Source organism: Triticum urartu, chromosome 2A (genome assembly GCF_056163025.1).
Source record: "Triticum urartu cultivar PI428250 chromosome 2A, HENAU_Tu73, whole genome shotgun sequence".
Lineage (NCBI taxonomy): Eukaryota > Viridiplantae > Streptophyta > Magnoliopsida > Poales > Poaceae > Triticum > Triticum urartu.
Genome location: NC_141874.1, coordinates 59361657 through 59385833, shown reverse-complemented (window position 1 = coordinate 59385833; position 24177 = coordinate 59361657). Strand labels below are relative to the sequence as shown.

The 24177-nt window shown below is 45.5% G+C and overlaps 1 protein-coding gene across 1 annotated transcript; it reads left to right on the top strand.

Moving 5' to 3' along the window:
* The first annotated feature begins 3556 nt into the window (after positions 1 to 3556).
* On the top strand, positions 3557 to 9291 carry LOC125535559 (nuclear poly(A) polymerase 3). Its single transcript, XM_048698624.2, has 10 exons — positions 3557 to 3904; positions 4000 to 4077; positions 4181 to 4279; positions 4758 to 4820; positions 4898 to 5059; positions 6449 to 6562; positions 6877 to 6939; positions 7024 to 7320; positions 8002 to 8166; positions 8277 to 9291. The coding sequence occupies exons 1-10, from the start codon at positions 3680 to 3682 to the stop codon at positions 8604 to 8606; spliced, it is 1596 nt and encodes a 531-aa protein (XP_048554581.1). The 5' UTR covers positions 3557 to 3679; the 3' UTR covers positions 8607 to 9291.
* Positions 9292 to 24177: the final 14886 nt, after the last annotated feature.

The window sequence follows — 24177 nt, the reverse complement described above, 5'->3', positions numbered from 1 at the left end:
ATGCGTGAGGATGGCATGAAAGAAAAGGAAAGGAAAAATGAGAATCTTATCGGACTACTCAGCATCAGTGGGTACTGGGTAGGTGTGCATGAGTATTGTGTCAGGGACATTATTCAGTTGGATGATAACACAAGCCCTAGATAAGGGATGTCAGTTATGTGGTAGCCAGGGCGACCGGGTGCCTTGTCTTGTGGGCATGATTTGATGGTTTTCGTCCGGTGTTTCACTAATTAACCGGACATTTTTTTTAAGGATTTGAGACCCTTTTGGAGTGACTTAAAAAAAAAGATAAGAGACAATTTCATCACCTCTTTCATTAATTATGTGTCATATAAACAAACAAACAAAATCTGAGTTGATGAGCTACGAGACGGCGTCACAGAGCATCAACGGGAATGACAAGAAAACGCTACAGCTAGGCATGCAAATGAGATCCTTGTGTGGTGACTATTTTGATGATGTGCATTGTATGTTCAGAATGTTAATGTGATGGTTATCTTTTTCCAGGTCTTAAATAAATCATTGCTATATAATACTCCATCAACCCTGAAAAACTTAAAATCTCCATTTTATATGTATACATGCATAGTGTTTGTGTTTCTGGACACCAAAACAAACACCATGAACTACTTGTCGGATAATGCAGGCGACGCACAACCCTGCCCTCCATCTGATCCCGTTGTCACTAGACCGCAGTGCTTGGGAAGACCGGAGGGTACCCCCAGTACCGGGTGAAGAACAGTTCACCTGCGGACAGATCAAGGTGAAGTTGGCGTGCAAGGGGTTCAACTCCATCAATGGCGATCCAGCTGGCATAATCATGCCGGAGGACGAAGACAACGCGCTCTGCACCCTCAATGGCGGCCAAACGGTGCATCTTGGTGAAACGGCCACGTTCAACTACGTGTGGAGCACAAAAATCAGCTTTGAGCCCGTCAGTTCGACCATAGAATGTTCTGAAGCATCTGCGCCTACTCCATCGGCAGTATGATGTTGAAAGGCTACAAAGCTTGGGAAAATATACAATAGGTAGGTGAAAGAATAAGTCATATAGGAAGATTTAGCATGTGTTTCGTTTATTGCCACATTTATGATTTGCCACACTTTTCTAGCTACATGGTCTACATGTCATAGGCTCAATTTTTTGCCAAGTCTTGCCACATTTGTGATGGCCATTTTGTTAGCCACATTTTTTATGGTAGTCACACTTTGCCTACGCTTAGTTGTGGCAAAGTTAGTGATGAACCAAACATGCCCTTATTTGACATTGTGTCTCCAACTTTCAGTTGTCTTGATCCAAATAAAAAAACACTCTCGGTTGTCAAGCTGTTGAAACTATCAATGAGAAGTTATAACTTAGTCTCATGTGTGTTGATATGACATTCCAATTTTCTAAATACTGCCACGATCAAACACTAACAATCACAAACATTAATTGATGATCAACAAAGTGAACAAACAAAACAAAGGTTGTTGTGCATGGACCATGGACCTGCTAAGAAAATTATTTCTTATCATTCTCAAAAAACTTAACGCTTGGGCGGTAACCAAAAAATTCGAGTTCACACCAAAAATGCATATCCACTTCATGTCGAATACATTTGTTTTAGGATACTTGCTCCATTACACAAAACAGACCTACGACTGTGTGCAATTCTCGTCTACCATCTAGTTGTGATATTCAGATACTATTACGTATTAAATAACATTGTCATACTTTACCATCTAGTTAGGACCTTGTGATATGGTGTATCCTACTTTAATATTCCCTTGAGCTGATTAGGCTGGTTGTAATGGGGAGTATGCATATGATACTACCTTCGTAATGCATAGTATCATAAGTTAGTATCTTAGGTTGCCTTATTAATTGTCATGCATGACACAAAGTAGTACAACATTTAATATGATACAGTATCATGATATGATACCACACCTTCTTTTTTTTTCTTATTTAATTGTGTGCCACATCATTCAAAAAGTCTAGTTGGCATGTATGATACCGCTTATGATACTCCCACTACGATCAGCCTTAGCTAGGCCTACTCGTTAAGATAGACTTATGGCTAATTGGTCCGACAACTCAGATGTATATTCAATAGGATGTATCAAATTATGAAAAATACCCTCACACTCATCAGAAATTGTTAAATTTCTATAAATCTATGTCACATTTGGTCGAACTACAATGCTCATGTGCCATGCTGGATACACTCTTTTGCGGGTCCTGTTGTATGTCCATTCAGCCAGTGCAGGCATATCATTTTGATATGTGGATCATGCTCTATAAGGCCCCGAAATTGTTTTAGCTCTTCATTTCTCAGGGGAACTCAAGGATACACATTTCATTTCGGCATGTAAGAGCATCTACAGCCGGACTTATCAAATTCGGCCCCTCAAACATCCGCAGACGCGCCCACGGGCATTGACCGGACACTCCTCAATTTGTGCCCTTCACATCCGCACTCCTAATATCCAATACTCTATATCCATACTAACCATGTAACATGAAGATAAATTATGTAGATCATCGCGCGGACTATAAAACAGAGCTACATATGCACATTCCGATCACCAAAAGATCACAAACGGATCTCCAAAAGCTACTCAAAGTTCACATAATCTACATAGGATGGACATGTTCTATCTAGAGACATAAATAACTAGAAATTAACTACAGAGACAGCGAAGAATCACCACTTCCTCACCGGGCCTTTTGCCCTTTCGGTTGCCGGCGTAGCTGTAGGCGTGGACTACAGGTGGCGGATCATCGGTGTCGGAGGAGGAGGAGGAGATGTGGTCGTCGCCGTCGCCGGAGAGGACGATGAGCCCCTTCATCCACCTGACGGCCCTACCCTGCTGCCATTTTAGCTTGCCATACCGATCCGCCTCCCGCCCCGATTGCTCAGTGGCAAGCCGAGGCGTCCTCACGTTCTTCCGCCGTAGACGGCGAGCCTTCGTCTCTGCCCATCGTCATCGTAAGCAATTGGCGGTGGACCCAAGCGAGGGGCCGCTCGTCCTCGTCGAGCTCCACCGGCATCATGTGGTGGCGATGCATGGACTGCTCCGCCGTGTCTCCCTCCCTTGCCCGCCGCCTCTCGTGGTGGGCGGCGCGGGCACTAGCACCCGTCGTTGCCCGCGCAGAGCACCTGCCGACGAGGGAAGGGGGCGGAGCGGACTACGCTGCCCTGGTGTTTTGGGAACGTGTCGGCGCGTTGGGCCATTACTTTCGCGGTGACCCAAACGGACGGGCGGCGGACGAAATGGGTCGCCGCGTTGGAGTTGCTCCTAGGGTTTTCGAGCGAGGAGCCGGATTGGGTTTTTTTTATGTGCCGGCCCAAGTGTCATAAATTTATAAATATCTCCTAATTTCTAGAAATCGAAATTTTTGCCATAGCCGACTCTTGACGCGTGGCAAAAAAAACCACGCCCTAGTTTCTTGACCACAAATCGTTGGACACAGGACCGAACCTTCTGGAACGGCCGCTGTCTCTGACACGGCCCCGCATCGGCTGGCGGCCCAAAACACAGCAACAAAACCGCCAGCGCCGCCCTCTTCCCCACCCCTCCATCCCGTCCTCCCCACAGCGCAGAACCCCAGAACCCCCAGCCGACCTCACGCGGCACGCGTCGGAAGGAAAAAGAGGAGAATTTCGCCCCCCTCCCACTCCCCGTCCCCGCCATGGCCGCCTACTGCCCGCTGCCGGCGATGGCGCCGGAGCTCCCGGTCTGGACCCACGCCGCCCCGGCGCCCCCCGAGCCCGAACCCCTGCCCCTCTTCATGTACCCGCCCCCACCGCCCCCGCTCCCCGCGGGCCGCCGCCTCCTCCCCTGGCCGGTCCCCCACCGGCCGCCTCCCGACTTCTTCTTCGAGATGGACTACCGCCGGACCCACTCCCTCGTGCAGGTGAGCCCCCCGCCAGCCCCCGATTCCTCTGGTTTCCCTGGTGTCCCCGGTTATCTCCGAGTAATCTCGTGCTTCCTTTCTTGGGGGTGATGCAGTTCTTGGCGGACGAGGGGGCCATCCCGACGCCCGAGGAGGAGGAGACGAGGGAGCAGGTCATCCGCGAGCTCAAGAAGGTACCCGGGCATGGGGATTCCGGCTTAAAAAAATGGGTATTGAAGGCATTTGCGTCCGGCTGGAGTTCCTGACTTGTTCTGTTTTCGCTGCTTGCTCTTGCAGATTGTGACGGATTGGGCCAAGGCGGTGGCCTGTGAGGAGAGGGTTCCCCCGAGGCGGGTGACGGCTACGGTCCTCACCTATGGTTCTTACACGTTAGGGGTAAGCAAGAACGCAAGATATTTACCAAAATGATGTGGTCATGATTTCTCTGAATGTTTGCGGGGTTGACCAAATTGGTTGGATTATCCCCAGTTTCAGGATTCTATAGAATTCCATGTTTGTGGTAGTAATTTTGTTGGATCATCCCCAAATTCAAGATTCTATAGAATTGCATGCTTGTACTAGTAATTTGGTTGGATTATCCCCAATTCACCCTATGGAATTTCATGTTTGTAGTAATGCCTAGATTTAGTGCTTCACACCTTTTGCCCAATTAAGCCGACCCATATCGCAAGGAAGGTAGATTGCAAACCTATTATTAGCACAGACAATACAGGAGCAGAAAATGGTCTGTTATTTATAGTGCCCTGCCCTTATGCCTTGTCACATATTTGTGCACCTTCTGTTTGTTCTAGTTGCCGCTTATGATGCAATAAATCAAGTGCATTGTCTGATCAAGTATTTTTGTTTCTTCAAGGCTCACGGACCTGAATCTGACATCGATGCGCTATGTGTTGGTCCCTGTATCGCAAACTTGCCGGTAACTATCATGGTTTGTGTTCCCTCTTTCTCCACCTTTGCTTCAGGATACTAACGCATGTCATGTCAATCTTGCAGCACCACTTTTTTGCTGTTCTGCGACAAATTCTCAAGTGCAGGCCGGAAGTATCAGGACTGCAGACTGTGGAAAATGCCAAGGTTCCATTGATGCGATTTAGATTCAGTGGGATTTCTGTTGATCTGACATACGCCCAGCTCCCAGTCCTTGATGCAGTTCAGGCAAGTTTGTTGCGCTGGCACCCCTTCTAGAAAACTATACCTGTATTTACGAATCCTGTCTGATTATGTGCAATTACCTTAACTCATGGAGTGAACCTGTTAGTGAGCAGCTTACCATTAGGACGATATTGTTCTAGATAGTTGAAGTGCCTCTGATCTGAGGAGCTAAGGGTATAACTCTGTAGTATATAATCTCTTTAAATCTGGCACATCAAAATCATCAAACATGGCCCTGAACCTCGGATACGTTTTTCCGGTGTCAAACCTGACTGATTCAGAACCGAATGAAGTTCTAGAAGTGCACAAAGACGATCCTGACTTTCCTTGCACTCTCCGTCCTCAGGACACATGATAGAACATTCTCTTTGGTGGCCTTTGCCGCACTGTGGAAAAAGACTCCGTTAGTGACTTGGGGTTACCAGCTAACAACTATTGTGCACCCCTCTACCTCTCTTTAGATGTTCAAAATAATCATACCAGATATCTGACACCACATCCAGAAGATTATTGGATAACCCATGTTGCTCATCCTGAGCATCAAACTTTTTGATCTGTGTGACAAGATCTCACTACTTTTCCTTGACATCACCCCCACAATTTAACCCCAGCCTTGCAAAAAAAACTATGGGACGTCTAATGTCATTTGACCATTAGTCAGGAGAAGTCCACTGTACGTCATCGCCTCACCCATTTCGTACCAGCTGTTTCTCGAAACTAGCCTGAAAAACGTTGATGCTCGAAAAAGAAATGCCCTGTACTTGGTTCTTTTGCTCACAGCAATATGTGCATGATGAAGCCAATTCTTGTCAGGCTTATCACAGCAAAAGGTGTGAAATCTGGCTTCAAGCCATGCTAACTAGCACCCTGTCAAAATTAACTATGGCTGGTGAATTTGCTTGTTGGTCCACGTGTAACAAGCCCTTCCCCTTTGAATCTTATGGATTTATTGGAGAGTTGGATCAGATACTGACCAATATTATTGTTATGTTCTATCACATGCCTACCGAATGTGGTTTGCTAATCCCTAGGAATAGGGGCACAATATATAATTCTATTTTCCTGCTTGCCGAACAGCCAGTCAAGGAGTCGGGCTGAGCAGGCCTAAAAGCCACCACATATTCCCATGTACGCACCAACTTTTTGTTTGATCAACACATATGCAAAGAATTTACCTTGATCAAAAGAACTCACATCTAAAACATCTAATTTTGCTTGTAGTAATGCTTCTCCAGTTTTTCTGAGTTAAGCGCCCTAAATGATACTTACAAGATAAATCCATATATGTGGAGTATGATCCCTCCAAATTATCTTTATCATGACTGTCCCACAGACGTCGTACTATGTAAAAATGGAAGGTCTATATTCTGACGGGTTTACTTGCTCATGCAGGCTATAAATACATCTAGTCCTCAGTATCTTCGGAAACTTGATTCACGGAGTTGGAAGAGTTTGTCTGGAGTTCGTGTTAATGAGCAGATTGTGCAGCTAGTGCCGGATCAAGAGGTTACAGACTATTCTAATTTAATTCACCAGCACTCGGTCACATTTTTGTCCCCTGCGTAATTGTACATGAGGACCCAAGTAGTCATGTTTGAATCTACACTTCTCAATCCATTTACTTACTCTTGTATTTATCTATTTCTGCACTTCCTGCTTAACATGCTCTTGTTTCCTTCGATTTATTTACTTCTATCCATGCTCTTGTTTCCATTGATTTACTGTGACTGTGGTATTGCTCATTATTATTTTTACACAAGAGTACTTGAAATTATTGTTACTTTTTCACTTCAAATTCTGTTTGTTAACAATTCATGCAGAAGTTCCAAGTTCTGTTGCGATGCATAAAACTATGGGCTAGGAGGCGGGGACTTCATTGCCATGTATGTTGTTTTAATATGTGCTGGCTGTTCAGCTATATTCTGGTCTGACCGTGTCATGTTGACATGTCCTATGCCATTTTGCAGTTGCTTGGTTTCTTTGCTGGGATTCATTTGGCGATTCTTGCAGCATATGTTTGTCAGAGATTTCCAAATGCCACTGCCAATGGTCTGTTCACCATGTTCTTTGAGATATTTGCTCACTGGCCTTGGCATATTCCAGTAGATCTGCATGGTCAGCAAACTAACTGCACGCGCTCAGATGGGTGTTTAATGCCCATAGTGATGCCTTGTTCTCCGCCGGAGCTCTGTGCGTCTAATATGACGGAAGGTACCTTCAGGAAGATCAGAGAGGAGCTTATGCGTGGTTATGTTTTGACCAAGGTCAGTAACTTAGGTAGTTTCACTTATAGTTGTGTTTGTCCTGCTTTTTGAAGTCTGGTGAAGTTTGTGAAATGCACAGATTTTGTTATTCTGAGGTTTTGTCTAAAACTCTATATGGTATAGATATTTAGTCATTTATTGAAACATTATTACTCCCTCCGATCCATATTACTTGTCACAGCTTTAGTACACTTGGTTATGCTTACATAAACAAACACATTCTGAAATTCCTACGCCACAAATTCAGATCTTCCATGCATGCATGTATTCGGCACTCTTTCCTGTTCTAGGTTTCTTTCGCAGGGACAACTAATCCACTGTTTCATACGACTATGGTTTCTGCATCCCAACCATTCAACATGATCTAGCTTGACAAATATGTAGACACCTATCTCGTGTTCCTTGTTCACTTCAAGTACTTGACTATATTTTCTTTTTGCATTTTGCTATACGCCTAGTTCATTGATACTCATCTGAAGTTTTAGTTCAGAATATCATTTCAGTGAGTATACATTTTACCCTTGTCTGTCCTTTTAACAAAACTGTACATGATGCAACTTATCTTGGAATATTTTTGCGGTTCAGTTTTCTCCAGTACTAGACAATTGCGCATATGTTTGCTTGAACACTTCGAGTTTATTTTTGCATCAACTCTTAACAGTTCTTTATTGTTTGGCACAGGACCTAGGGAGCCATGATTTTGAGTGGGCATGGATTTTTGAACCCTTCCCATATTCGACAACATATGAACAATTTCTTCGCATTGCTCTATGTGCTCCAACTTCTGAAGAACTGCATGATTGGACTGGATGGGTTAAATCCCGCTTCCCTTACCTTATTCTCAAGGTTTGTTTGCTGCAGTGCAGTCGTCTTGTTTTTCCTTCATACTCATGCAGCTCGACTATTCATTTAGTGCAAGGATGTAAATCTAAATGGTTTTAACTTGTGCTCTGCAGCTGGAAGATAACGGCATTGAGTGTGACCCCAATTCATCACAGGAAGTTGATCATACAGTCATCAAACCCAACATTGTATATCACTGGGGCCTCATCCCTCAATCAGATACTCTTCTTGATTCTAGCTCTCTGAAGGAAGATTTCATGAAATATGTCATCAATGATGTCTATGGAAAGGTGAAATGTACAAACTCAGAGCTGACGTTGTCCATCGTTGGCGCATCAGAGCTGCCAAAAAGCATGTACAATGACTCATTTTACTCTCGGCACCTGCACCAGTATGGGGTGGGCTACCAGGCAGCAGATGACTGTTGGAGTACAATTGGCTAGGATATTGCTGGATCATCTGGCACATACTCTTTTGCATCTTTTATTCTGATCATCGGGCGGATACTCATCATGTCTGTGGGTTTCTTCTCATCTCCTTATTGCCCCTAGCAAAGGGAATCTGAAGATCAGGGTATTCTTTTATTAGCTCCCAGGTGTACTAAGATGATGAAACTGACTTGGTTCTGCTCTGATGGTTATTCAAGCGCATGTGTAGTACTGGTCAGTATATTTGGCATAGCGTCTGACAAAAAGAAAGAAAAAAAATGGCATAGTGGCTTATAGCAGTAGAATGTAAAATGTAGGCTATTATTCCAAAAAAAAATATGTAGGTTACATGGCTCACACCTGCCAAGCGGAAGCCCCGGTGGAAGGGTTACTGGAAACCTATTGAAGATGGGGAGGCAAACCAAAAAAAGAAGGTAAAATGTCTGCATGAACGCTGTCCAAGTGCGGGTTTCTGCTGTGAATTTTGATGCCTGCTGGGTGCAAATCACCCAAGGTGCCTGCAATGTATAGTTGATCTTGTCAGTAGTATGTGCTGTTACATTTTGCAAGCAGAACAGCCCTTGCCACTGAACAATTCTTTTTGTGTAACTGATAACTACCCGACTCCGAAGTGCCTGATCTGATGGGGTGTTACTGAATAATAATAAACTGTAAAGTGAAAAACCAGTTGAAACCTGTATGTGGTCTTGTTTCTGGTGCAGAGGTGGATGATGTTTTGTACGTATTTGGTATTGATGATGATGGTGATGGTGATACTGTTTAGCATGATGGTATTTTGTTGCTGCGTACATGGTCCAGGGCCGGCGTTCAGGTGAGAGGAGATGCATTTGGTCCAGGCCATCATGGCCTTGGCTCGTAGGTGTATGTGTGCCGTCATAGTATTTGCGTCACGCCTGATGACCCAGCGTAGCTCTTGGGATCATTCTATTTTTGAGATCCGAAGTTTGCGCATCATAGACAAGAGACCCACCCTGCAAACTCCAGAAAATTCGGCTGCACGTTCTCTGACTTTACTGAATCAGCTGCCAAGTTTGTGCATATGTTCTTAAATTCAGTTACTGCCAAGTCTGTGGATATGCCGTTAAATCGAAGGGGGAAAAAGCGTGTAGATATGTTTGCCATGGAAAGGGGAACGGCGAGAGCGATACGGCAGAGGTGAAAGCGGGAATTCACTCACGTTGTGTGCGTACATGGTCGTTGTCGCATGGTGGTGATGGCACAGGGCCACGCAGCCGCGCCTCCAGGCCACGGCGAGCGGCGTCGCGGTCACCTACGGCGGAACAGAATCATCGGCAGCTTTTGGCGTGGCGAGTAACATGCACGGCCAGCCACTAGCCATTCCATCCATCGGTGGCCTGGCCCGGAGCCATCTCACTCAGCTGCGCACATGCGCTGAGCAGCCCACCACGTCCGGCTGATCCCGACGCGCCCCCTCGCCCGCGCCACACGAGCTCACGAACGCAGCTAGGGCAGCACATCACTGCACAGGGGAAGCCGGTCGACGAACCGCGGCGCGCACGCTCCCTCAATCAGCCTGGCAGGGCGCGCCCGGTTACACACCGCACGTACCGGCCAGCGCGCGCCGAGGCCATGCCCACGCATGCTGTGCTCGGGATGCGTGAGTGACGCGTACGTGGGCGCGTGCATGCAGCCAAAGCATACGTGATGGCAACCCGGGCGAGAGCGCGCACGCGGCCGGCACCCGGCAGGTCTCGCTCGCACTTGCACGCACCGAGCAACAGGACAGAGCTCGACGACGACGCGGGCGGGCCGGTGCATATGCGTCCGAGGGAGCATGCACGGAGTGGAGCGGAGAAACCCGGTACTGCTGCACATGCGTCCCTTGCGCGCACCAGCCGGCAGTGCCCGCCGGTGGCGCGGCGCGTGCAGCCGAAGCATGCGTGATGGCAACCGGCGCGCGAACACGCACGCGCGCGGCCGGCAGGCCTCGCGCTCGCACGGACAAGCAGGACACGACTCGCGCGCGTACGTCCGCCGCCCGGCCGTGCCCTGCCATGCCATGCCGTACGTGGCGCGGCCGCCCACCCGCTGGACGCGACGGCCCGACAAGCACACGGGCGCGTGCCGCGCCGAACAAACACCTACGTGCAGCACCGTAAATGCACGCTCGTACGTACTCCATTGGCGAGTTACGTGCTCGCGTACTGATCCGGTCGGGCGACGAGCGACGGCGCATTAACTGGACGCGCGTGACAAGTCGACCGTGGTGGATCCATGGTCACGGACGGACGCGTGCGTGCGTGCACGGAGCGAGCGTACCGTTGCTGGTACGCTGCCGCGCCTGCCTGCACGTACAGATTTATATGCCTCCCTCGTTAGCGGAGCGGCATCTGCATGCTCCGGTAGCCCAAGTACCGGCCGCTGCATGCATGTGCAGTTTGTCTCAATGCCGATCCACCTGCCCACGGCCGCTAGCCGCTACTATAGGTGGCTACCATGCATGGACGGCCCCAAAGCAGCTCGTGCGGTGCATAACTCACTGCATGTACGTATAGTATACTAGATAGATAAAAATGTATACCGGATTCATGCCCTGAACCCGAAAGCATACGTCGCCTCTTCTTTCGACATGCTGCGTTGTTTCTCCCAGCAGTGCACATGAAGAGGACGGTGCAATGCCAACACAAGAAGGCCGGTGAAAATTGCCGTCGACCTGAAAAAAGACGAGACTTAACCAAGTCTAGGTCAAGTGACATAGCATGTAAGGAAAAAAATTAAAAAATTACACGGATCTTCACGTAAGAGCATCTATAGCCGGACTTTGCAAATCCGGCACCGCAAAAGTCTGCGGACGCGACCGGCAAATTAGCCACTTTGCATCCGAGTCTCTTTTATTTCAATCCCAAAGCATGCAAAAGAAATCCTACGTACTACCCTAGCTAATTTTCGTCATCGGAGTTGTACACGACGTCGGTGCCAGGTGCCCGCTGGACGGGCGCGTAGGAAGGCTCCGGTTCATCCTCCTCCTACTCGACCTCATCCATGTAGGCGAGCATCACCGCCTCCTCCGCGGCCTCCACCTCCTGCCGGTGACGGCGTCTGGTTTCAGCAACCGACTCCAAGCGAAGGGAATTAAGGGTGGCCTGCTGCTCCGCCTGCAGATCGACGTCGCCAGCATCCACCGCATCCTCCTCAACCTCCCCCTCCTCCGCCAGAGGTAGCCCCACGGCGATTCGGGTTTCGCGCCTTGCCAGGATCTGCTCAAGGAGCTCAAGTTGGCGCTGAGCCGTTAGAAATCGGTGGCTCCTCACCCGGGGGCGTGGGGGCATGGCTACTTTTTTTTTGAATGAAAGCCCCCCCCCCCCCGCCCCACTTTTATTAACGAGGCGAAACCACAGCCCAAGTCATCCAAGTTGAAACAGGAAAGGGGCATGACTACTAGGCGGATGAGGAGTGCAAAGTGGCGGCGGCAGCGGACTGACGGAGGAAAATGTGGATGGTAGGGTTTCGGTGCGGCGGTCGACTTAAATAACCGGGCTAGTCACTACGTAGCCTGCCAGAGCGGCGCCACACGGCGACATTGCTCTGACGAAGGAGACGAATTTCGGACCGCCGAGTTTCCAGACGTTTCTGCGTGAGACCCCGCCATCAGTCCGACGTGGCGGGTACGCCCTGGCGCCCCATATCCGCCTCCAATTTGAGCTGGATATGAGGGATGCCGGTCAGCCCGAGACGTGTGATGCCCGTTTGAGGCGTCCATTCGGATCAGATTTTCGTGACCGGTCAGCGACCGAGCGGGCCGCTAGGACGTTTTAGGCCGGTTGAGACGCCCTGCTTAGATGCTCTAAGATCCTAAGAATAGAAAGACTTGGCTAACTGAGATTTGGTAATCCCGGGAAAAAATGGCTGATCAAAGCTGGCTCTGGAAAATAAATGCACGGAAAAAGATTCATTCTGGTTTTGAATGGTGCTCTTCGTCTGTTAATGATCGGGACCGCGTGCTCCGCGAGCGTCTGCACCGGCCGGGCGATGTGATATGCAAGAAAAGATGCGTGCACCGTAGTCGCACAAAACCATCACGATTATTGGTCCTGATCGATCAGCCCCACGATCAAGTCTCACGCCTCGATCGAGATTGCGATCGCGATGAATCCGGGCATATGCGCGAAAGATGAAGCACGAGGCCATAGCTATGGTAGGCCGGTCCTCAACGTTAACACCATCATAGTCACGTACTGCTGGCTGCTGCTACAACTTGGCCAGTACGTGCAGGACGTGCGTGCATGCGTGCGTGGTAACAGGAGTGATCGTATTCTTCTAGTATTCTTCTTACTACTAACGTTTTGTTTTGCTCCGTACAACTGATGGCTACGGCTAGTAAACATTGCCGGTGACCTGCATGCTGCAAAATACATGGAGTGCGGATAGAATAGGTTCTTTCTCCCAGTGTAGATGAAGAGGGCGGAGCCGGTGCAAACTGCAATGCAAGAAGGCTAGTGAAAATTGCCGATGACCTACATGCTGCCAAATACATGGAGTGTGGATAGAACAGGTTCTTTCTCCCGGTGCAGATGAAGAGGGCGATGCTGATGCAATTGCAATGCAAGAAGGCTGGTGAAAATTGCCGGTGACATCCATGCTGCAAAATACATGGAGTGCAGATAGAACAGGTTCTTTCTCCCTGTGCGGATCAAGAGGGCGGTGCAACTACAATGGCAATGCAAGAAGGCTGCTGAAAATTGCCGGTGACCTGCAGATAGAAAAAGAAAAAGAAGCTGCTTCTCGCAAAATAAACGCGCGGAAAAGATCCCTTTTCGTTTTGGACGCTGTTCTTCGTCTATCATGATCGGGGCCGCGCGCTCCGCGAGCGCCTGCGCCGGCCGGGAGTCTGGCCGGGCGATCCGGCGATGTGGCATGCAAGAAAGATGCGTGCACCCTAGTCGCGCAAGAACACGATGATTATTGGTCCTGATCATCCTTCCCACGTACGTACGTACGCCTCCATGGTGATTGCGATCGCGTTGAACCCGGGCACATGCACGAAAGATGAAACACGAGGCCATAGCTTAGGCTAGGCCGGTCCTCGACGTTAACACCATCATACTCACGTACTGCTGGAGTGCTGGTGCTGCCACAACTTGGCCAGTAGGCGCGTGTCGCCTCTCGATCGATCGGCCGCACCCACCAGCCGTACCAAGCAAACAAAACATTAGTACTACACAAGTATATGTGCCGTGCACACTAGTGCAGAACCGGGCAATAGCACCGGTTCGTAAGGCCCTTTAGTGCCGGTTCAGGAACCGGCACTAATGTTTCGGCACTAAAAGCCCCCCTCTTTAGTACCGGTTCAGCACGAACCGGTGCTAAAGGGGAACCACGTGGCACGAGCCAGCTCCGGGGGCCGGGAGCCCTTTAGTACCGGTTGGTAACACCAACCGGTACTAAATGGTTGTGGGTTTTTGTTTTATTTTGTATTTTTTAATTAAATTTGTGTTATCAATTTAATTTAGGATTGTTTTACGTTATAATGAGTTGTAGTCGTCATCATCATCCCATATTAATAAATAAATAAACTCTAGCTAGCTAAAAATCATCGTAGTCGTCTAATTACCACTATTTAATCATCATAGTCATTACCGCTAGCTATCTAATCATCATCAACGCTGACTAGCTTAAAGGGGAAACATTCACTTTGTAATAGAAGCAAAGATATCATCAAGTTCAACATAATCATCACCAACATCGAAGTTCAGGACACGGACATGAGACAAGTACTAATTAAGAGCATGAACTAGTAGCTACTGATCCTGCTGCTCCCTCTCAGGTAGAATAGCATAGAACATGTATAGCTCTCCTGATTCATCATACTGGAGCATGCAGATGAATCTGTCTCCTAATCTTGGGTTGCACTTCTCCTTACTGCCCCCTAGTACTTCTCTGCGATCGTTAACAATTTTGCTCCAATCTTTCACTATTAAGCATTCTCCGCTTTCAGAAATCCTGAATGCACTCATGTGCAATGTAGGAAATCTTGGTCGTAAGCTAACCATTGACATGCGACCTTTTGTCTCGATCCACTGAGGCACAACTGTCATCGGAAGTCCCTTTTGAACAACATCGTATAGTAAGTAATATACTAAGCAATGAAAGTTTAGCTTCAAAAATAATGTATGCAAAAGATGCACTAATTAAGGACAAATATTTAAAATCTTACCATCTTTTGATTATAGATGTGACCGTAGTTCAATACAATCACCATTGGTCGCACGTTTTGAGTACTAACATTTCTAAGTTTAGGAAAAAAATTTGTCTTGACAGTATTAAGATCCTCAAGCCATGAAACATAATGACTTATCTCCTTGCAGTTTAGTTGAGCCCCGGGGCAGTAGTAGGTCATGTCTACCAAGCGCCGGACATGTTTGCTTGAACCGAAATAAGCTGACAATACAAATTAGTTGTCAACTATTTTTGAATAAACTGTATCAAAGACATAAACATATGCATGCATGGTTGAGAAAAACTCAGCAAATGGTAGAACTGGAGGCGTTTGCACATCGACCCAGATGTCTATATTACCTTCAATATCATCTTTCGGACGAATATCAAAGGTGATAACCATATCAGGCTCAAATGCATAAGCCTTGCATAGTGCTTGCCAAGTTTTGCATTCAAAATGGGTGTATGTGTCTCCATTATATAATTTGACGTTGAAAGTATACCCATGCTCCGTCTTCAAGTAAACTCTTTTTACCTCCATATCATCTATAGCACTAAAACCTATCTTATCCAAGACAAAAATTCTTGCATGGCAGGGGATGCGCTAGTAGAATAGTGAAAATTTAAAATTATAAGTTGAAGAAAATGAAGCATAAGTTTTGCATTCAAATAATAATTGACAAAGTGACTTACTATATCAACTTCGAATGTCTCATCCAGCTTGATGCTGAAGCGCCTACCATCAACAAGGAAATTTTGGTCGCACAGGCCGCGCTGGTCTTCACAGTGTTCACACATAATAAAATCTTTTTCGTCGTCAGATGACATTTCCTATGTTCATATAGGTGAAACATTAAACACCTATATCTAGCCAAATATATATTCGTCTAACATTTTACATTAATATATCTAATTATATATTCAATTGACATTACTATATATTTAACTTTTATATCTAATTCATCTAACATTCGACATTAATCTAACATTTATATAAACTCAAAATATATAAAAATTAAATAAACAGAAAAACTCATTAACAAATAATATTTTAATTAGATCATCAAATCTCATATACCTAAATTTTCTTACTAAAAATAAACTAGTTATATTAATTATTCAACTAGTTCTAATCTCATATACCTAAATTTTCTTACTAAAAATAAACTAGTTATATTAATTATTCAACTAGTTCTAATCTCATATACCTAAATTTTCTTACTAAAAATAAACTAGTTATATTAATTATTTAACTAGTTCTAATCTCATATACCTAAATTTTCTTACTAAAAATAAACTAGTTATATTAATTATTCAACTAGTTCTAATCTCTAGTTCGACAATTTTTCTATCTAGCTAGCTAATTCATCTAACATTAGACATTAATCTAACATTCGATCATCTAATTAACTTTTCTAAAAAACAGAAAATAAGTAAAAAAAAATGTGTGTGTATGTGTGTGTGTATGCATGTGTGTGTATATATACGTATATGTGTACGTATGTGTGTATGTGTGTGTGTATGCGTGTGTGTGTGGTATATGTGTGTGTGTGTGCGGCCCCGTACGCCGCCGCCCCGTACGTACGAGCGGGGGCGCCGGCGTACGGGGCGGGGGCGCCGGTGTGTGTGTGTATGTGTGTGTATGTATGTGTGTGTATGTGTGTGCGGGAGTGAGAGAGACGTACGGCCGCGGCGATGACGACGGACGGCGGCGGCGTTCGGGGCGGCAGCGCGAGACGACGACGACGACGGGCGGCGGCGGGGACAGCGACGATGACGACGGACGACGGTACGGGCGACGGGCGGCGACGACGGGATCGAGCGGCGCGCGCGGCGGAGGTTGGAGACGAAGTGGGGAGATGAAACTGAAATTTTCGCAAGTGCTATATATATAGGATGGGCCTTTAGTACCGGTTCGTGGCTCCAACCGGTACTAAAGGCCTATTTTTGCCGGGCCAAGCGGCGGGAAACGAAGGCCTTTAGTACCGGTTGGAGCCACCAACCGGTACTAAAGGCCTTGCGCTGCCACCCCAAAGTTTAGTCCCACCTCGCCCGGCGCAGGGCAGCCGCACTGGTTTATAAATCCAGCCGCGGCTACCTCTTCGAACTCCTCTATATAGCAGGCTTCTCGGCCTAATTAATTAGGGCACGCTGCCCTGTGAGCCTGCTGGCCCGTCTGGGCCTGCATTTGCACACCCTAGGTCTGGCAGGCCCACTGGGCAGCGTGCCAACAAATTTTTTATATAGTTTTTTCTTTTCTGCATTACTTATTTTCTTCTATTTATTTTTGAGTAGTTTTTTATATAGTTTTTTCTTTTCTGCATTATTTATTTTCTTCTATTTATCTTCTTCTGAAAATTAAATGCTGCATACTGAACAATTAGGTAAATGACCGAAAAACAACAAATGATGTCAGAACATGTTGGAAATTGATGACGTCGCATTAAATGCTGTATACTGAACACAAAAAAAGTTCGGAGTTTAAATAAGTTATTAAAAATAAAAAAGAGGTGCAATGCTGGTTAATTTGCTTCAAGCCTTTCGGAATAGTGTAAACTGCACTGCACATAGCTCAGTGCAATCTATGCTATTCCGCAAGGCTTGAAGCTAATCAACATGGATCACAAGATAGTTTGGTTAAATTGCATTACTTGTAAGTCCAGTTAATATGGATGCTTATGATGCAAGAGCAATAGCAAAAGTGAAAATTTGGCACAAATAGATAGTTGTGTAACTAAAATAGGTAGGAGGAGAGATCGATAGCTCTTATGTCACAAAAAAGAAGTTGTATCAAACCTTTTATGTCGGATCTAGAACAAACCAATCGGTATCGCCATCATACAGCCTAACCGTTGCTCATGATGCATATATATGCATATCAAATGCACGGTTGGACGTATGATGGCGAATCTGAATGATTTGTATTCAGTCGATGAACTGGTAGATGTATGTAGTCGATGAACTGGTAGATGTATGTAGTCGATGAACTGAAAGACTTATGCAGGGAAGGCGAGAGGTGGGCTATATATAGGGTCGTCTGGCTCACAAAGTGATTGTGGTAGTTTCGATCCAACGACTCACATGAGCTAGGAATAAACACACCCTTGATCCAACGACTCACAAGAGCTAGAAAGAAACACACGATCCGTGTGATTCTTCCTGATTGGTGGGATGCACATTAGTACCCACTCCGTATTCCGAAACCCTGATACTCGGAAAGAGTTTGTCCAGTTTGTACACGAAGTGCGTCCAGTTTTTGCTGTGACCCTCTCTACTCTTTCGCGCATGCTATGCGGGTGATATGATGATACCATGCCAAGTTTCAACATTTTCAGGATTCATTTTGTAGTGATTTTCAATTTCACGGTCATTTAGCTCTCTAAACAATTAGGTAAATGACCGAAAAACAACAAATGATGTCAGAACATGTTGGAAATTGATGACGTCGCTTTAAATGTTGCATACTGAACACAAAAGAAGTCCGGAGTTCAAATAAGTTTAAAAAACATTGAAGTGGCCATGTAACAGATGAGTTCTCGTCCGAAACCCTGATACTCGGAAAGAGTATGTCCAGTTTGTACACGAAGTGCGTCTAGTTTTTGCCGTGACCCTCTCTACTCTTTCGCGCATGCTATGCGGGTGATATGATGATACCATGCCAAGTTTCAACATTTTCAGGATTCATTTTGTAGTGATTTTCAATTTCACGGTCATTTAGCTCTCTAAACAATTAGGTAAATGACCGAAAAACAACAAATGATGTCAGAACATGTTGGAAATTGATGACGTCGCTTTAAATGCTGCATACTGAACACAAAAGAAGTCCGGAGTTTAAATAAGTTATTAAAAATAAAAAAGAGGTGCAATGCTGGTTAATTTGCTTCAAGCCTTTCGGAATAGTGTAGACTGCACTGCACATATCTCAGTGCAATCTATGCTATTCCGCAAGGCTTGAATCTAATCAACATGTAGATGAGAATTGCAACTCTTCGTCATTGTCTGTGCACTCACGGCTTATAAACCGCTCATACTGCCTCTCTCTTGGCGAGGTGGGACTAAAAACAGCTTGCCATAACCTCATTAGTACCGGTTTGTGGTACGAACCGGCACTAAATGGTGATGATGGGGCCATAGCCTGACCGCAGGCTGACACAACCTCTTTAGTACCGGTTCGTGGCATGAACCGGTACTAAAGGTTCGCCACGAACCGGTACTATTGATCGCCGCCACGAACCGGCACTAATGTACACATTTGTGCCGGCTCTAATTCAAACCGGCACTAATGTGCTTCACGTTTGACCCTTTTTCTACTAGTGGCAAGAAGGCTGGTGAGAATTGCCGGTGACATCCATGATGCGAAATACATGGAGTAAGAGATAAGAGAAGAGTACGGTCGCTCCTGTTACCACGCACGCACGTCCAGCGGTCCAACTTCCAAGTATATGTGCCGTGCACGCAGTTGGCCAGTCGCACCTGTTGAGTTGTGTAAATGTGTGAATATGTAACAGTTGGGGGGCTAAGATGTAAAAGCGCATATCTATATAGAATACAGAGAAAGAGGAGGCTGGATAAGGCGCTCCAGATTTTTCCCCATTCTAGTTCTTCCTTCTTCCATCTTCTAATCCAGATTTGTTGAATATTTCTCTGATTTATAACATGGCATCGGAGCAAGACGATCCTAGTGCGTCTCTCGCTCTACCGTAACGCCGCATTGTTGAGGTGTTGCTGTCGTGTGGCGGCTGGAGCTCGTCTTCGCTCAGATCCTTTGCGATTTGGTGGAGCCAAGCAAGATCGAGGGTTCGGCAGAGAAGAACGACGAATACGGTGCGGTGTTGTTCTCACTTTAAGTTGCTGAGATTCCGGTCAGTTTGAGTCCTTTGTGATTCAGTTCTCTTTTCTGTGGCTGGGGCAACTTCGTTTGCTGGGCTGATTTGGTAGTGGTGAGTTTGGCTGATACAAACTTGTGACCTGTGAGTCTTATTTGTGGTCTGTTGCCGTAGAGTTCTCTTGCTAGTTAGTGACCATGGGAGACAAAGACAAGGACAAGGGTGCAGATTCAAGTGTTGAGAAATTATGTGAAAGTATGCAGCGAATGCTTGCTCAGCTGATGGAGCAAGCACAGGTTAAGTCTAGTAGCTCGGCTGAAATTCAGAAGTCTGTCCTCGAACCAAATCCAGTAAAATTAACTGGTCCAGATGACTATTTTAGTTGGGCTCGCAATGCGTCGTTAATTCTGGAAGCGCATGGTCTGCATAAGTACCTAAATGAAGATGAGAAAAAGCCAGGAGAGGTAATGCAGGAACAATGGGAGCAGAATCAGAAGCGAGTCATGGTTTGGCTGTTGGGCTCAATGGAAAAAACTGTTCGGGAACAAGTTGAAAGTTTTCAAACTGCTGCTGAAGTCTGGACAAGTATTGAAAAACAGTTTTCTGGTAAATCAAACAAAATGCAGGTTAGTAGAATACTACATGAGATGTGGCACTTTAGACAAGACCAGAAATCAGTTACAGAGTATGCAGGGGAATTGAAGAAACTTTACAGGGATCTAGAGTTTTTTAGACCATTCAAGCCACATGATCCTAGAGATTTGACTCTCCTCAGAGAATGGTTTGAACCATTGTTGGTGCAGGTTTTCCTGGAAGGTTTGAATCCTGAGTTCAAACTTCGCTCTCAGATGATACAAGCATCTCCTGACTGGCCTACCTTGGATGAAACTATTGCCAGTATTCTTGAAGAAGAGACTCGTTTGGCCAATCAGGAAGCAATGCCACAGATGCATGGTGATAATCGTGCTGCACTTACTCACACACAATCCTCTATGAGTTTTAGAAGTGGTCAAGCAAATACTACTAAGTTTGACCACAAACAGAGAAACAAAGTTGTGTGTGATCATTGTAAGAGACCTGGCCATGTGAAAAAGGATTGTTTTGAGTTGATTGGTTATCCTCTAGGATGGCAGCAGAGAAAAATAAACAGGTTCAATGGCAGCGGTAACAGCTTCGAGAAGAAACAGGACCGAGTTCATCTTGCATCATCCACAGGAGAGTTACCTGCAATTGCTGCTCAGGCTCTAGAAGAGTTCAAGGCAAAATTGATGGCTGTTACTGCTGAAGGATCTAGTGAAGCTGCCAGCTCTCAGAGTGCAGAAGGTGAGAACCATTTACTTATGCCCTGGATAATTGATTCGGGTGCCACAAATCATATGACAGGTTCACAAAAATATTTTTCATTATACATACCTCGTTCAGGAAAGGATAAGGTTCGTATAGCTGATGGATCTTCGTCTTCCATAATGGGATGTGGAACCATTAGTTGTACACGTTCCTTACCTTTAAGTCTTGTCTTACATGTTCCCGATTTTCCTATGAACCTTCTATCTGTCAGTTCAATCACAAAGTCACTTAATTGCAGAGCTATGTTTGAGCCCTGGTTCTGTGTATTTCAGGACCTGAAGTCAGGAAAAATACTTGGGACTGGAACTGAGCGTGATGGCCTGTACTATCTTGACAATGTTGCAGCTCCACTTGCATTTGCTATAGCATGTACCGCATCCACCTCATCCACAGATGAGTTGTTGTTGCTCCATTGTAGACTAGGGCATTTATCTTTCCAAGTCCTAAGTCGTATGTTTCCATCACTTTTTGCTTCCTGCTGCAAGGATAAGCTTGTATGTGATGTATGTGAACTAGCTAAGCATACACGGGCTACTTATCCTAGTAGTAGTGAGAGAAGTCAAACCCCTTTTGAAATTGTGCACTCAGATGTTTGGGGTCCCTCAGTTGTAACCTCTCTATTAGGAGAGCGTTGGTTTGTGACTTTTATCGATGGCTTTAGCCGATATACTTGGCTTTATTTGCTCAAACAAAAGTGTGATGTGTTATCTGCATTTAAAGACTTTTATGCCTTGATTTGCAATCAATATAATGCAAGAGTGAAAATATTTCGCTCAGACAATGGAACCGAGTATGTTAATCAGGAGTTTGACTATTTTCTAGCTTCAAATGGCATTATACACCAGACTACATGTGTGAACACTGCTGCTCAAAATGGAGTCGCTGAACGTAAAAATAGACATTTATTGGAGGTTGCTCGGTCCCTCATGTTCACAATGAATGTACCTAAATTTCTTTGGGGCGAGGCCATTAAAACAGCAGCATACTTAATAAACCGCATGCCATCACGGGTTTTGAATTATAAAACACCAATGGAATGCTTAAGTGGTACTAATTCGTTTACTGTACCACCAAAGGTGTTTGGTTGTGTTTGTTTTGTTCATGATTACAGGAACTCGGTGGGAAAGCTTGATCCCCGTGTTGTTCGATGCATCTTTGTTGGGTATTCTTCTACCCAGAAAGGCTATCGTTGCTGGTGCCCTACTGAGAAACGGTTTTTTGTGAGTATGGACGTCACTTTTCGGGAGAAAGAACCTTATTACACGTCATCCATCAGTACTATTGATAGTATTGGTCGTGAGGGGGGGAATTATGATAAGGTGGATGTTCGTATTGGTTCAATTTTGACTCCTTTGCTAGATATATCTCAACCAGATCAAGGAACAGAGGGGGAGGAAAATGCGAGTACTAATGAGGGTAGGAGCAGCTCAACTGTTCATGAGGTATGTGACACTCCTACTTCTCAACAAGTTATACAACATGACAACCCTCTGTCTACAAGTTACAGGTCATTGCCTCTTGATTCAGTGCCGCGTGAAGAAACAGAGGAAGGTAGCGGACATGCTATGGACCCTACTGATTCTCCATTAGTTGATGGTTATACTGATGACACGACTGAGGAAGGTACTGAAATTCCTATTGCAGCTCCTAAATCTCCACCAGATGATTCCCCTATCGCCTTACGAAAACCTGTGAGACATCGAGACGTACCAGCACGTCTTAAGGATTGTGTGGGTTATAAACATGATATTGCTAAATTTATCTCTTATGAAAATTGCAGCCCCTCATTTAAGACTTTCATTGCTTCTTTGGACTCTACCTCTATACCCACAGATTGGAGAGATGCTATTAAACATCCTAAGTGGAAGGAAGCAATGCTGGAGGAAATGAAGGCTTTGGAGAAAAATAACACATGGGAACTCGTAAAACTACCACATGGCAAGGAGCCAGTGGGTTGCAAGTGGGTGTATACGATCAAGCAGAATCCTGATGGCAAGGTGGAGCGATATAAGGCACGTCTAGTGGCAAAGGGATACACACAAACATATGGGATTGATTACGAAGAAACCTTTGCACCTGTTGCTAAGATGAGTTCAGTACGAACTTTAATCTCATGTGCATCTAATCTTAGTTGGGATCTTCATCAACTAGATGTGAAAAATGCCTTTCTCCATGGGGACCTTCAAGAAGAAATTTATATGCATATACCACCGGGCTTTGACACTGCTCAGACTAAGGATAAAGTTTTGCGGCTGCATCGATCCTTATATGGATTAAAGCAATCGCCTCGTGCTTGGTTTGATCGTTTTAGGAGATCTTTACTTAAAATGGGCTATCATCAAAGTAATGCTGATCACACCTTGTTCTATAAGCGTAATATGAGCAAGTTAGCAATACTGATAGTATATGTTGATGATATCATCATTACAGGAGATGATACTAAGGAAATAGAATACTTGAAGATGCGGCTAGCGAAGGAGTTTGAGGTTAAAGATCTTGGACAATTACGATATTTCCTTGGAATTGAGGTCTCTCGGAGCAAAAAAGGTATTTATCTCTGTCAAAGAAAGTATGTTTTAGATTTATTACTAGAAACTGGGCTATCCAAATGTCGTCCAGCTCCCACTCCCATTGAGCAAAATCATCGCCTAGTTAGTGAAGCAGGATCTCCTGTGGATCGAGAGCGCTATCAAAGGCTTGTTGGACGACTGATTTATCTCTCACACACTCGTCCTGATATTGCTTTTGCTGTAAGTGTTGTTAGCCAGTTTATGCATGATCCACGGACTCGCCACATGGATGATGTGATCCGAATTATTCGCTATCTTAAGGGATGTCCTGGTCGAGGTCTACTATATACATCACATGGCAATCTGCAGGTGGAATGTTATACAGATGCAGATTGGGCAGGCTCTTTGGATGATAGAAGGTCAACATCAGGCTACTGTACATTTGTTGGAGGTAATCTTGTCACATGGCGCAGCAAAAAGCAAAGTGTTGTAGCGCGGTCCACGGCTGGAGCAGAATTTAGATCCATGGCACATAGAGTGTGTGAAGTGTTATGGGTACGAATCCTTTTGATGGAGCTGGGTTTATTTCAGACTAAACCATTGATGCTATATTGTGATAATAAGGCAGCCCTTAGTATTGCACAAAATTCTGTGCAACATGATCGAACAAAGCATGTTGAAATTGATCGACATTTTATTAAAGAG

Coding starts and splice junctions, on each gene's coding strand:
- LOC125535559 (XM_048698624.2), top strand. CDS start 3,680: ATGGCCGCCTACTGCCCGCTGCCGGCGATGGCGCCGGAGCTCCCGGTC. Junction 4,078..4,180: donor TCATCCGCGAGCTCAAGAAG/GTACCCGGGCAT, acceptor TTGCTCTTGCAG/ATTGTGACGGATTGGGCCAA. Junction 7,321..8,001: donor GTGGTTATGTTTTGACCAAG/GTCAGTAACTTA, acceptor TGTTTGGCACAG/GACCTAGGGAGCCATGATTT.